Consider the following 13,628-nt stretch of genomic DNA (forward strand, 5'->3'; position numbering starts at 1 on the left):
GTGTGGACATTCGGGCTGGAGCCTGGGCTCTAGGACCCTGAGAGGTGGGACGGTCCAAGAGCTTGAGCTGTAGCCTGAGCGAGAATGTCTACAATGCAATTAAACAGCCCCTTAGCCAGAGTCAGCTGGTGCAGGCCACTCACAAGTGTCTAATTGCAGTGTAGCCAGACCCTTCTAGGGCTCAGTCTCCCCTTTACTCTGCTTCAGGGGCTGCCTCTGGAATCAGTTAGGCCATCTCTGCATTTGACCTGCAGTCCAAGTCGCCCAGTTCTCTAGGCCTTAGGTCACTCTGGAAAATCCCATTGTGAATGACTCTTTCCTTGCAAAATGCAATCTGGTAACCACCAGCAGATGCTCTTCCAAAAACATGCAAACAGCATACGTGCAGGACCCAGTCTGAAAGCAACGAGGTCAGCCATTGTCTGGGGGAACAGACAGGGAGGGCAGAGCCTGAGACTCCTCCTCCTCTCGGAAGAGTTGTTAGATAAGAAATGAAGGGTCGCTCTGAGGGCTAACCTAAGTGACAGGCTAGGGCCGTGTTCCCCAGTGACTCTTAACCTAAAGACACACACCACCTTTTACATTTCCGATCAGGGAAAGTCCACTTAATGTTGGATAATAAAAGTTTTTCCAGGACCAATGGAATATGGGTCTGTGTATCTCACTGGGCATTAACCCAGTGTAATGACAGTTGGTAAATAAAATCACGCCTCTAGCTGACAGCCATGTATTGAACATGGCTATCTGCCCCATTACTGCAGTATCTCAGCATGCCACAACCTTTCCTGTATTTATCCTCCCAATCCCCTGGAGGGCAATGTAGTTATCCACATGTTACAGATGAGGAAACTTAGGCACAGAGCCTAAGGCTAAAACTTTGCAAATCACCAAAGTGATATGCGTGCCCATCATCATGCACTGACTCACCAAGCTAGTGAGGAGGGTTTTAAATTAGGTTCAAAGGGAGCAGCGTGACCAAAGGTAAATATAAAAAAGGGCAACCTTAACTGAGAGTTAGATGTTGCAAGGGGACATGGAAAATTACAATAGGGTCATAGAAGCAACAAGAGGGAAATCAGTCAGGGAGTCTGCTTGACATCTTAGATGTCTCAACACAAATGCAAAGAGTATGGTGAAGAAACAGGAAGAACTGGAAGTACTAGTCCATAAGCTAAAGTATGATTTAATTGGCATCATAGAGACCTGGCAGGATAAGCCTCATGGAGTATTGGTATGGAGGGGTACAGCTTGTTCAGGACAGACAGGCAGGGTAAAAAGGGAGGCGGGGTTGCATTATCCATCAAGGATATATATACTTGTTCTGTGGTCCAGGAGGAGGTGGGAGACAGCCTAGTTGGGAGTCTCTGGGTCAAGATAAAAGGGATAAAAAATAGATGTGATATCATGGGAGGGGTGCTACTATAAACCACCACATCAGGGAGAGGAGACAGATGAGGCATTTGGAGAACAAATAACAGAAATATCCAAACCACAGGACCTGGTAGTAATGGGGAACTTTAACTACCCAGACATCAGCTGGAAATGTAACACTACAAAACACAAAATGTCCAGTGAATTCTTGGACTGTATTGGGACCCCCTCTTTTTTTTCCAGGAAGTGAAGGTAGTATCCAGGAGGACAGCCATTGTAGACTTGATTATGACTAGCAGGGAGGAATTGGTAGTGAATCTGGAGGTGAAAGGCAATTTGAGTGAAAGTGATCAGGAAATGAGAGAGTTCATGATTCTAAGGAAAGCTGCCGATCCTGCTTTCATGGTTCTGTGAGAGCAGCAGAATGAGGACAATGGACTTCACCAAAGCAGACTTTAACAAACTCCGAGAACTGGTAGGTAAGGTCCCATGGGGAGAAAATCTACGGGATAAAGGAGTTCAGGAGATCTGGCAGTGTCTCAAGGATACAATATTAAAGGCCAACTGCCCACAATCCCAATGCGAAGGAAAGAGAGGAAGAATACCTCTTTAATCACCTGAAAATCAAAAGGGAATCCTACAAAAAGTGGAAATGGACAAATTGCTAAGGAGGGGTACAAAAGAATAGCACAAGCACCTAGGGACACAAAGGCTAAGGCACAAAATGAGTTCCTAGCAAAGGACATAAATAGCAATAAGAAGAGGTTATTTAAATACATTAGGAGCAAAGGAAAGATGAAGGAAAGTGCAGGTCCTCTACTTAGCAGGGAAGGAGAGCTAATAACTGATGATATCAAGAAAGCTGAGGTGTTTAATGCCTATTTTGCTTGAATCTTAACTAAAAAGGTTAAAGAGTAACAGCCGTGTTAGTCTGTATTTGCAAAAAGAAAAGGAGGACTTGTGGCACCTTAGAGACTAACCAATTTATTTGAGCATAAGCTTTCATGAGCTACAGCTCACTTGCTCAAATAAATTGGTTAGTCTCTAAGGTGCCACAAGTACTCCTTTTCTTTTTAAAAAGGTTAAGGTGATCAGATGCTCAATCCAAGTAATATTAACAAGGGGGAAGGATGGGAATCTAAAATGAGGAAAGAACAGTTATGAATATTTAGATAAATTAGATGTATTCAAGTTGGCAGGGCCTGATTAAATTCATCCTAGGGTACTTAAGGAACTAGCTGAAGCAATCTCAGAACCATTAGCAATTATCTTTTGAGAACTCCTGGAGGACAGGTGAGGGTCCAGAGGACTGGAGAAGGGCAAACACAGGACCTAACTTAGAAAAGGGGAACAAAGAGGACCCAGGGAATCATAGCCAGTAAGCCTAACTTATTACCTGGAGAGATACTACAACAAATAGTTAAACAATTTATAAGCACCCAGAGGATAATAGGGTACAAAGGAATAGCCAACATAGATTTGCAAGAACAAATCATGCCAAACCAACCTAATTGCCTTCTTTGACAGGATTACTGGCCTAATGGATGGTGGGCGGGGGGGAAGCAGTAAATGTGATGTATTTTGATTTTAATAAGGCATATGACATAGTACCACGTGACATTCTCATAAGCAAACTAGGAAAATGTGGTCTAGATAAAATTACTATAAGGTGGGTGCACAACTGGTTGAAAGACTGTCCTCAAAGAGGAGTTATCAATGGTTCACTGTCCAACTGGGAAGTTGTATCTAGTGGGGTTCTGCAGGGCTCAGTCCTGGGTCCAGTAGTATTCAATATTTTCATTAATGACTTGGATAATGAAGTGCAAATTGTGCTTATAAAATCTGGGGATGACACCAAACTGGGAGGGGCTGCAAGCACTTTGGAGGACAGGCTTAGAATTCAAAACAACCTTGACAAATTGGAGAATTGGTCTGAAATCAACAAGATGAAATTTAATCAAGGCAAGTGCAAAGTCTTGCACTTAGGAAGGAAAAAATCCAAAGCACAACTACAAAATGGGGAATAACTGGCTAGGTGGTCATACTGCTGAAAATGATCTGGGGTTTATAGTTGATCATAAATTGAATGAGTCAACAACGTGATGCAGTTGCGAAAAAGGCCTGTATTTGGGGATGTTTTAACAAGAGTGTTGTATGTAAGACACAGGAAGTAATTCTCCTGCTTTACTCAGCACTGGGGAGGCCGCAGCTGGAGCACTGTTATCCAGTTCTGGGCACCAGACTTTAGGAAAGATGTGGACGAATTAACTTTAGAGAGCAATGAAAATGATAAAAGGTTTAAAAAACCTGATCTATGAGACCAGGTGCAAACAACTGGATATATTTAGTGTTGAGAACATATGACGGGGGAGGGATCTAGTAAGTCTTCCAGTATGTTAAGGGCTGTTTCAAAAAGGTTGATGATCAAATGTTCTCCATGTTCACTGGAGGCAGGACAAGGAGTAATGGCTCAATCTGCAGCAAGGGAGATTGAGGTGAGATATTAGGAAAAGCTTTCTCACTCTAAGGGCAGTTAAGCTCTGCGACAGGCTTCCAAGGGAGGTGGTGGAATCACCATCATTGGAGGTTTTTAAGACCAGGTTGGACAAACACCTGTCAGGGACGGTCTAGATTTTTATGTGGTTTCCCCACAGCACAGGAGACTGGACTTGACGTCTCAAGGTCCCTTCCAGCCAACTTTTGTGTTCACAGAGACAGGTGGTTTTGAAAATTTTGCCCTAGCCGACTTGCTCAGAATGTCTGTGGCAGAGCAGGGACTTGCAAGTCCCAAGTGAACGGCCTAGACATTGTGCCGCCCGTCCTGCCAGAGTTACGCTGGGATGTAATCAACGTATAGAGCAGGGCACAGGGGTCGGCACCAAGTTTCCAAAGCAATTGGAGTGAACCCAGATTGAGCTTCCCATGTGGCTGAGGTTTTTACTGTGCCCCCTTTTAACTTGGGGTGATATTAAACCTGCCGGTGAGGGGAGTGTGTGGCTTGCACATTGGCTTGAATAGACTTGACATTGTGTCATGGATCCACAGATCCGGTGCTCTCGTATGGCTCTGGAACAGTCTCTAGACTGGGAGGACCCCTTCAGTGCGTCCATCCCCCCTTAGAGTCATACGCTTTCCCTGGACAAGCCAGTTGGCTTCACCACCTCCTGGGACCGAACCTCAGAGCCTTCAGCACCCCGGGTCATGCCACAAGCGCCCCTCAGCGAGTCCACCTGAACTGGGCACCTGAGGGAGACTTACACACCCGAAGGGAGCAGCGAACCCCCGACTTCCTTAACCTGGAGTCCCTCAGCCAGCGCCGTCACAGCAGGAGGGTTTATTAGGTGCGTGGAACACAGCCTAGAAAGTCCTTCCTTAACACAGAGAACGGAAAGTTACAGCCAAGTCCCTCTGGGACTGTCCAGAGCCCTCTGCCCCCCCTCTTTAGTCCCAGTCACCTACACTTCCCAGTTCTTTGTCCTCGTTCCTGGCAACCATTGTCACCTGGCCCTCCTTAGTCCTTCCTCCTTCAGCTGGTCACACCTGCTGGCTTCCTAAGGAGAGGGGGGGCCATCCATGGTCGTTAGTCGCCAGGTGCCAAATGTCCAGGTAATTGCAGTGGCCATTGTCTTCTTGGATTCTCCATGGGCCCAGGTGTCAGTCGCACCTGGATGTCTGCAAAGAGTAAACATCCTTTTCCCACCACCGCTTTAACCAAGCACCACATGGGGAAACTGAGGCACACAGAATATTCATACAGAATATTAGGAAAAAAAATTCCTACTCACACATTGGTTTTGCTTGTGCTGGTGAATCCACAGGCTAAGAGAGCTGGGTTTGAACTGAGATAAGTGCAGCCACACAGGGGAATTATTTCAGTCTTTAACCCAATGGAGCTTCAGTGTTTGGATCCAGTACCAGGTACCAAATGGGCCTGGGAAGGACAGCTGTGAAGATTGTAGGACATTAAGATAAAATTGTTATGAATAGGTGTGACTCAGTTTCCCCACTTGCTGTGTATTACTACCCACTGGTTTTGAAGGGGTTAATGTTTCCTTGGGGGCAGGAGCAATAACAGGTGTGGGTTGGTGTCTCAGCCTGTCTGGGTTGATAGGAAAGCACGATCAAGAAGGGGTCCTGTATGAATAGGGGGCCTTGGAGAGATGGTAAGAAACCCAAGGACTGGGCATTAACTCTTAACGACTAGCAGCCAAGGAGGCAGAACTTGTGAATGTAGCAGGGTGGCAGCTGGGGTCAAAGGAGGTGCCAGGAGACAGCATTAAGGACTCAGCTGCTCAGGACAGAGAGACAGGGACCCAGACAGAGAGAGTCAGGGTCTAGGAGGCCTGGGGAAGTGAGACAGGTGATGGATTCTGAATTCAGTGTTGCCTTCCCTTGGTTCACCTAAGGGCCCCTCGGTGCTGGATTCCAGCTGATTAAGAAACCCCATTTCACAGCAGATCCTCCCTGGTGGCATCGCTCCATGAGCAGAAGTCTCTGTCAGGAGTCCGAACCCATCGGAACTCCCTGGGAGTGCCAGTGAGAAACAGGGAGGCTGGAGCCTGAGGGCCCAGTCCTGAAGAAGTGGAGCCCTGGGGCTCACCCTGGCAAAAAGTTGAGCCCAGGGCCTGGCATGTTAAAGGGGGAACTCCCAGAGGAGACTGTACAAAGGCTGAGGCATGGGACCCCGTTGGTCCGTATCTATTGCATACGGCAGCATCTCCCACATCCATCACCGGGGCATCCTGGCACCTCCCCGGTCGGACATTAAGCACCTAACTAAGGTCTGTCCGATGGAATTCGTTCCGGCCCTGGGGAGGGTGAGAATTGTGCGTGCTGTGAGGGGGGCCTGTAGGGAAGGCTTTTGGTCATACCAAATCCGCGCTGCCTGTGTGTTTCCAGCAGAGAATGTCGCTGGGAAACTGGCACAGGAGCTGGGATGCTCCCTGGGGGGAGGGGGGTGTTGAGCTCCCCCCCAAAGGAAGTTCCTTTTCCCACATGGACAATACTGTGCCCCCTGCACCAGAGGGATCACACTGAGCATGGGGAGGGGGGTGAGTTGTGACAGTGTGGGGTGGGGACAGGGACTCTCGGCTCCACACTAGCTGCCTCATCTACAGGCACCATTGCCAGTTCCTCCAAGCTTCTGTCCCTGGCTGGGGGAGGGGAGTGGGGTTTAGTGGTTAGAGCTGGGAGCCAGGACTCCTGGGTTCTGTCCCTGTCCATCCATATCTGTTTTGTGTCCAAGGTAGATGATGGGTCACTCAGCTCTGCTCTTCCTGAAATCTTGTCCTCCCTTGGGTTCAGTGACTGTCCTCTCCTGGTTCTCCTCCTCCTTCTCTAATCATTCCCAGGGCGTCCTTTGGAGGATCCTGCTTTCTGTGGGCATTCCACAGGCCTCTGCCCTTGGCCCCCTTCTTTTCTCCCTCTTCTTCTTAGTTCTGGGTAATCTCATCCGCAAACACAAATTCAACTACCATCTGTATGCCGCTGACTCACAGATCTGCCTCTCTGCTCCAGACCTGTCTCCTCCTGTCCATACTGAAATCCCAGCCTGCCTCTGCCATCACCTTGTGGCTCTCTGTCTGTCGGCTCAAACACAACCTGGCTAAACCAGAGCTCAGAATCTCCCCCTACCGCTATCTTCTTTCTCAGTCACTGTGGACACCACCCCATCTTGCCTGTCACTCAGGCGCCTACCCTGGGCATCATCTTCAAATCGGACCTCTCTCTAGGTGCTCACATCCAGGCTGTGGCTAAATCTCACCAGTTCTTTCTACATAACATCTCTAAAGTTTGGCTTTTCCTAGCCAAGGAGTGGTGTATTGGGCTGGAACTCAGGGCTCCTGGGTGCGACTCTTTGGTGCCTCAGTTTCCCCCCCCCCCCATGCAATGGCGACGGCACTACTGCAGGGGATACTGTAAGGATAACCTAAATGACCACAAGAGGCCTTGATGGGAGGCCTATAAACACCTTGGTAGACCTCTAGGGGTCCCTGGAAATGTCAAATGCTGACAAAAACGCAATGCCCAGTTCCATCATAGGGGGAATAAAAGTAATTAAGGGCTTGAACATTTTATTGCTTCTGTCAGCCAAATGCATTACATTCAGCAGGGCTCCTTGCACCCTGCCATTCACCCCACAGCTCTCTGGGTGCCACCTGCCCATTGTTCTCTATTTCAGGGACTCCCTCCAATCTTCCCCCCTGCCAGGGGCTCTGTCTGCCCACCAGTCTCCCACTGCCACCTAGCACTCTTCCCACACAATGCTGGGAACCCCTTTTTCCCCCCCACCAGAGGCTCTGTTCATCCCTTCTCCATTCCTCCCCATGCCACAGTCCCCCAACCTCCCCTGTGCGGGGGGCTGAAGATACCCTCTCTGGTTTTTCTGATTTTCCCCCAAAATCCACAGGGCTCTGCCCAGTGCTTAATTTGTAATGAAAGGGGCTCAAGCAATTCTTTTACATTCATACCTGATGCAGCAACCAGAGGTGCTGGGGCTATGAACTGCCAAGCCCAGAGGCCCCGGGGCTCAGCCCTGGCACAAATTAAGCACTGGTTCTGCCTGTTGTGGACATTCGGCCATTGTGGAATTGACCAGATGCAGTGTTCAAAGGTTATCATGTTATTGACACAAACATACGGTCAAGTAGGGACTTTGCATGCTCAGTCAGGCAGAGCTGGGGAGAGGAGGGTGGATATTATTTGTATCAGGGAAGTGCCCCAAGCAGGGGTTGGGGCCCCACTGTGCTGGATACAAAACAGCGTGTGTTCTTGGCCCCCATGAGTCGCATGCTGCCACTAGGGGGTGCTAAGGTCTAAGCTTGCACCCAAGCCAGGAGTCAATGCTCACCAGCATGAAAGCCCAAGGGTGGAGGAGCAGAAGCAGTGATTAGTGGATGTGCAGGTGGCTGGGGACCACATCCCTGTGTGTGGGTGTGTGTGTGTAGGGGCATGGTGCATTGCCCACCTGCCAGCCCTTGGTGTGTGTGTGTGTGTGTGTGTGTGTAGGGGCATGGTGCATTGCCCACCTGCCAGCCCTTGGTGTGTGTGTGTGTGTGTGTGTAGGGGCATGGTGCATTGCCCACCTGCTAGCCCTTGCAAAGGCCCAGTGAGGCAGCACTAACACAAACAGACAAGGCACTTCCTGCCCTCCTCCTCTGCTACACCCTGAGCAGAGCTAGCTGTGCCGGTGCCTGTTGGGAACTTGAAACTCCCCCAATCCCCTCCATGCAGCACAGCGCCCCCTAGTGTACGGTGGGGCACTGGAGTTAGCACTGACTGTGAGACCACAATGCCCTCTACTGAGCCCCCCCATTCTCTGCAGCACAGTGCCCCCTAGTGCCTTGCTGGAGCATTGGCGTCAGTACTGACTGTGAGGGGAGAGCGCCCCCTACCCCACTGCTTGCAGCCCAAGTGCTTTGTGTCTAGCTACCATGTCTCCATAGGCAAAGTTTAGGCGCGCCAAGTAGCCGCCTTTGCTTCCTACTGTGCTCCTGCCTGGTGGGTTGGGGAACAGCCTCCTCCCAGCCTGGAGGCTCCTGGGTTTTGCAGAGCTGGGGAGAGAGAGCTGGCTTGCTGCTGTCAGCTCTTACTTATCATGGCCTCCGGATCCGGACATCTGCTTCCTGGCCTGGCAGCCCTTTGTCTCTGAGATGTGGCTGGGCAGGAAGGGATGGCGGGATCCATCCCTGTTCTGAGCAAGACGCGGAGAACTAGTTACTTCATGGAGCCTGGGCTATCCAGTATCCAGCCACCTACAGCCTGTCCCCTTTGAACACAACCCCTGCTATCTGAACCCTGGACACCCCCCCACAAGCTCTGCTGGGGCCCCTTAATCCTGATTTGCAGCCCTTCTGCTGTCCCACAGCCCTGTCCATGCCCCTCAATCTTAACCCACAGCCCCCTGCTATCTCCGCGTCCAGCCTTCACTTTCCCAAGGCTCCCAACCCTGTATCCCCTGCGCGCACTGGACATTTCCTTGGGGCTGGGCCACGGGGGGGTGAATATAAGTCACCCTAGGAACATCGGGGTTAAGCTCTTCTTCCCCCCGCCCCTTTCTACAGCTGAACGGGTGTTTCACTGAAACTTTTTTCTTTACTGTTGCAAATTGGGAAATCCAACACTTGGAGCTGAACTCTAGATAGCAAGGAATTGTGAAATTCCAAAAATAGAGAAAACAGGACATCGCAAACTCAAAAAATCCTGAAATCTAAAAATGAATGGACTCTGGATATGTAGGAACTGGAAAAGTCAGAGTCCTGGAAAGGAAATTACAATAAAATCTCTCTCCCCACATCACATTGGGGCCATACCATGTAGGACCCCAAATTCTGGGCTCAGGCACTCAGAGAAGCAGGAAATCACCAATCAGGAGACACCGACTTTGCCCAAAGTAGCAATTTTAAAACATTTATTATTTTTATTTTTGGGGGGGGGAGGGTTTGCCCTAATCTCCCCCGTCGCCTGAGTCACACTGCTCTCGCTACACCGCCGGGTTGGAGTTAGCACCTGGGGGCGGGGGAGAGGTTGGTGAAGAAGCTAAGAGAGACGCTGCTTCTGGGGGGGGGGGGGGGAGTAGCACCCAAAATGCATCTTTGACCTTCCCCCCCCCCAGTTCCCAGCTCCATTCTCTACCCCCCCAAAGTCTGCACTGGGATCTTCACGGAGGTGACCTCCCCCGCCCCCCGCATCCTCTGCAGCACCCCTTCGCCAGACCCCAGGGGAGAGACCCCCACCAACAGCCTGCCTCTGCTTTCCAGTCCTTCCGATGCAGGCGGGTGGGTGAAGTCACTGGGGAGCAGCTCCCTCGAGGGGGGACTCCTGGCCCCCACCCCTCCGGCCCCTTGGGGGAGTACAGTCCTGGGGGGCAGGCCCCTGGGGAGGTCCCTAGTCCGGGTGGTCCTGGCCCCCCACCCGCTCGGGGGAGTCTCTAGTCCTCGGGCGAGCAGGCCAGGTGCAGCTGGTCCGGGCTGCCCACGCTGCCGGTGCTGGAGCTGCCGTCGCCCAGGTCCCGGGGCCCGCAGGGCAGGCTGAGCTCCGAGGAGCCCACGGGGCTGCTGTCGGCGCGGGCGGCGCACTCCTCCTCCAGCGCCAGGCAGAGCGCCTTGAGCTCCAGGTTATCGGCGGCCAAGCGCTCCTGCAGCCCCTCCAGCCCGGCCAGCTTGTGCAGGCAGGCGGCCAGCTCGTCCCGCAGCACCCGGGCCGCCTGCTGCCCGAACAGCTGCCAGTCCCGGGCCAGCCGCTTGGCCTTCAGCCGGTCGTCGTCCAGGAAGCAGCAGAGGTCGCGGAGCTCGCGGTTCTCGGCCGCCAGGCGCTCGTTCACCTGCTTCAGCTCGCGGATCTCCCGCAGATGCTCCTGCAGCTGCCGATTGACGCCCTGGATCAGCCGCCCCCGCTGCACCAGCGCCGCCAGCTTCTCCGCCTCCTCCTGCCGCAGCCGCCGCACCAGCTCCTCCTTGCTGCAGCCGCCCAGCTCCGAGTCGCTCAGCTGGGCCAGGGCCCGGCCGGCCGCCGGCTCGCCGGCCTCGCTGGCCATCGCGCTGCCGCAAGGTGGTTCCTGCTCCCCCGCCCCTTCCAGCGCCGCCACTCCGCCTCCTCCCTCCCGCAGATCAGCCCCCGGCCGGCAGCCTCCCCGGCGCAGGGCCCCGCTCCTCCGGGGCGCACGGGCCCCCCTAGCCACAGCCCTCGGTTCCTGCGGGGCGCACGGAACCCCCTCTTCTTCGGGGCCCACGGGCCCCCCTGGCCACCGACCTTGGCACCTGCGGGGCGCACGGAACCCGCCTCCTTCTTCGGGTCAGGGCGCACGGGCCCGCTACCCACCGACCTGGGCTCCTTCGGGGCGCACGGGCCCCATTGGCCCACGGAATCGCCTCTTCTGGGGCGCAGGCCCCCCAACCACGCACTTTGGCTGCTTGCAACGGCCCGATCCCTTTCTTTGTGGCCCACGAACCACCCTCGAGGGCGATTCTCGGCTTCTCGCGGGGGGGGGGGGCACGACCCCAGTCTCCAAGACGCACCGTCCCCAGCGCAGTCCGGTGTCCCCCTTCCAGCAGTGCGCGGCTCAGGAGGGTCCGGGCTGCAGGGGCTGAGCCCGACGGAGGGAGAGGAGGATGGTTCCCCCCTTCCCGGGGCGGGGGATCCCGGCCGAGGCTGCGCGCCCCTGCGGTGCTGGTCTCTGCCGGGACTCAGTGCAGCCGGCGCATCCTGCGGCGGGGACCCGCCGGGCCGGGGGGCGCGTACGGGGGCTGCGGCTCGGAGCGCTGCTGGGGAGCGGGGAGGAAGCCGTGACGCGGGAGTAACAATGCGAAAGGCACAGATGCCAGCAGCGGCACCGCATCCCCCAAGCCGGCGGGCTGGCTCCGGGGCGGGGACGGGTGGGGGGAGATGACAGGCTGGGGGAGGGGTGGCTAGAGTGGGCCGCTGGGGGTCTAGATCGAGAGCGGTGGGGGGAGCGGAGGGGGGCGGGGGCGGGACAGGTGCCTGTGATGGAGGCGGGGAACTCGGGTTTTGGGGGGAAGGGGAAGGAGGGAGGGGGGACTAGTGCATGGCATAAGAGAAGGGCTAGGGCAGGTTGGGTGGGTGAAGGGGAGGAAGGGCTGGGGGGACACATTTCAGAGGGGAGGGTGATGGGTGTGTAGGAAGGAGGTGGGGGCAGGTGTTCAGTGGAGGGGCAGGTCTCCCCCCGGGGGGGGGGGGGGGGCTGAGTGCGCTGGGAGAACAGGGCCTGTCTGTGACAAGTGTGCAGGGGTGACATTGTGGGGTTGTTATTGTAGGGTCATAAACCACTGACCTGACGCCCTCCCTGAGCTGCATCTGGTATGGCTGGGGTGGGGGGGGGGAATTGATGGAGCCCCACAGGGGAAAGTGCCCCCACCCCTTCCTTGCAACACAGCACTGCACTGGGGCCGGCAGCGGTTCCTCAGGGCCAGTACCCTCCACCAAGCCCCTGCCCCACTCCTTGGAGCACCCCTCCCACGTTCGGGCCTGGTCTGACTGCCAGGGGAGAGCACTTCCTATTGAGCCCACCCCCACCCCAGCAACTTCTCCCATTGCCCAGATGTGCCGCTCCCCCGCCCCCCCACTATTCTCAACAGGAGGGGAGGGGCTGCCAGGAATCCTGTCCCAGAGACAGGAAGGATGTTGGGCTACAATGGAAGAGGAGATATGGGGTGGGGGGGAGGAAGGAAGTGCTGTTAACCCTTAAGGCCCCAGGCAGGCCTGGGTAAGGAGATGGGTGCTAACAACTCCCCCTCCCTGACACAGGGATGCCAAAGGAAGGGGGCTGCTGTCTGGGAAGGGGCTAAGGGAAGAGGTGGAAAAGGACAGGGAGCAAAGGGGCTTTGAACCCAGGTCTCTGGGGGAGGGTGTTCTCTAGCAGGGAGGAGGTGTGGGGAAGGGTTGAATCTAGGCATCTGGGGTGCATTTTCTAGCAGGGAGGAGGATGGCGGGTGGAACCCAGGATTCTGGGGCATGATTCCTAGCAGGGAGAGGGCTGGGGGTTCGGTAGCAGGAGTGTGTGTGGGAGGGGGGACAATCTCTAGCAGGGAGTGGGGCTTGGGGACTGAACCCAGGAATCCAGAGCTTGTTCCCTAGCAGGGAGCGGACATTGGGGAGTAGCCGGGCCATGTCTGGCAGATAGATCCAGATTCCTGCAATGCCAAGGCTGGTGGGAACAAAGGGCTTTTGTGTTCCCGCTGGGACATGGGCAGTGTGTGTGGGGGAGAATAGAGGCCTGGGTGGGGGAGGGAAGGGAAGCTGGAACATGGGCACAAGGCAGGAAAGGGAGAGGTGGGATGAGAGGTTGGGAATGGGAGACCCCAGCGCACCCCACTCAGGGTTACAGATTGTCCCCTCCCGAGGAGACTTCCAACTGGGCAGGAACAGGGTTGGCCTAGGAGACCAGGAGAATCCAGCTCTGCAGAGAATGGGGGCAGTGCGGTGTTTATTAGGGGTGTTCTCCCCTCAGATTCAGTGCTGACCCCAATGCCCCAGCACAGTGCAAGGGATTCTTACATAAACAGCCCCCACGCCTCACCCCAGATGGCTGCATCTCAGCTCCCAGTGAGGGATCCCTCTAGAACAGTGGTTCCCAAACTGGGGTTCGTGAAATGTTACAGGAGATTCTTGGGGGGCAAAAATCCTAATGGCGGACAGAGCTGTCCCTAGGGACCTTGGGCAGCACGGGCCAGCAGCCCGGATCCCCTGGACTTCCAGGAGTTAAGCAGATCAAAGCGAGCATGTCTATCACACTGAGGAGA

General features: G+C 54.5%; 1 protein-coding gene across 1 annotated transcript; it reads right to left on the minus strand.

Annotated features, from left to right (window-relative positions):
* Positions 1-9,563: 9,563 nt before the first annotated feature.
* CCDC85B (coiled-coil domain containing 85B) lies at positions 9,564-11,731 on the minus strand. Its single transcript, XM_037905572.2, has one exon. It carries the CDS (start codon positions 10,904-10,906, stop codon positions 10,301-10,303), a length of 606 nt encoding a protein of 201 aa, XP_037761500.1. The 5' UTR covers positions 10,907-11,731; the 3' UTR covers positions 9,564-10,300.
* Positions 11,732-13,628: the final 1,897 nt, after the last annotated feature.

The sequence above is a fragment of the Chelonia mydas genome, chromosome 7 (genome assembly GCF_015237465.2).
Source record: "Chelonia mydas isolate rCheMyd1 chromosome 7, rCheMyd1.pri.v2, whole genome shotgun sequence".
NCBI lineage: Eukaryota > Metazoa > Chordata > Testudines > Cheloniidae > Chelonia > Chelonia mydas.

Coding starts and splice junctions, on each gene's coding strand:
- CCDC85B (XM_037905572.2), bottom strand. CDS start 10,906: ATGGCCAGCGAGGCCGGCGAGCCGGCGGCCGGCCGGGCCCTGGCCCAG.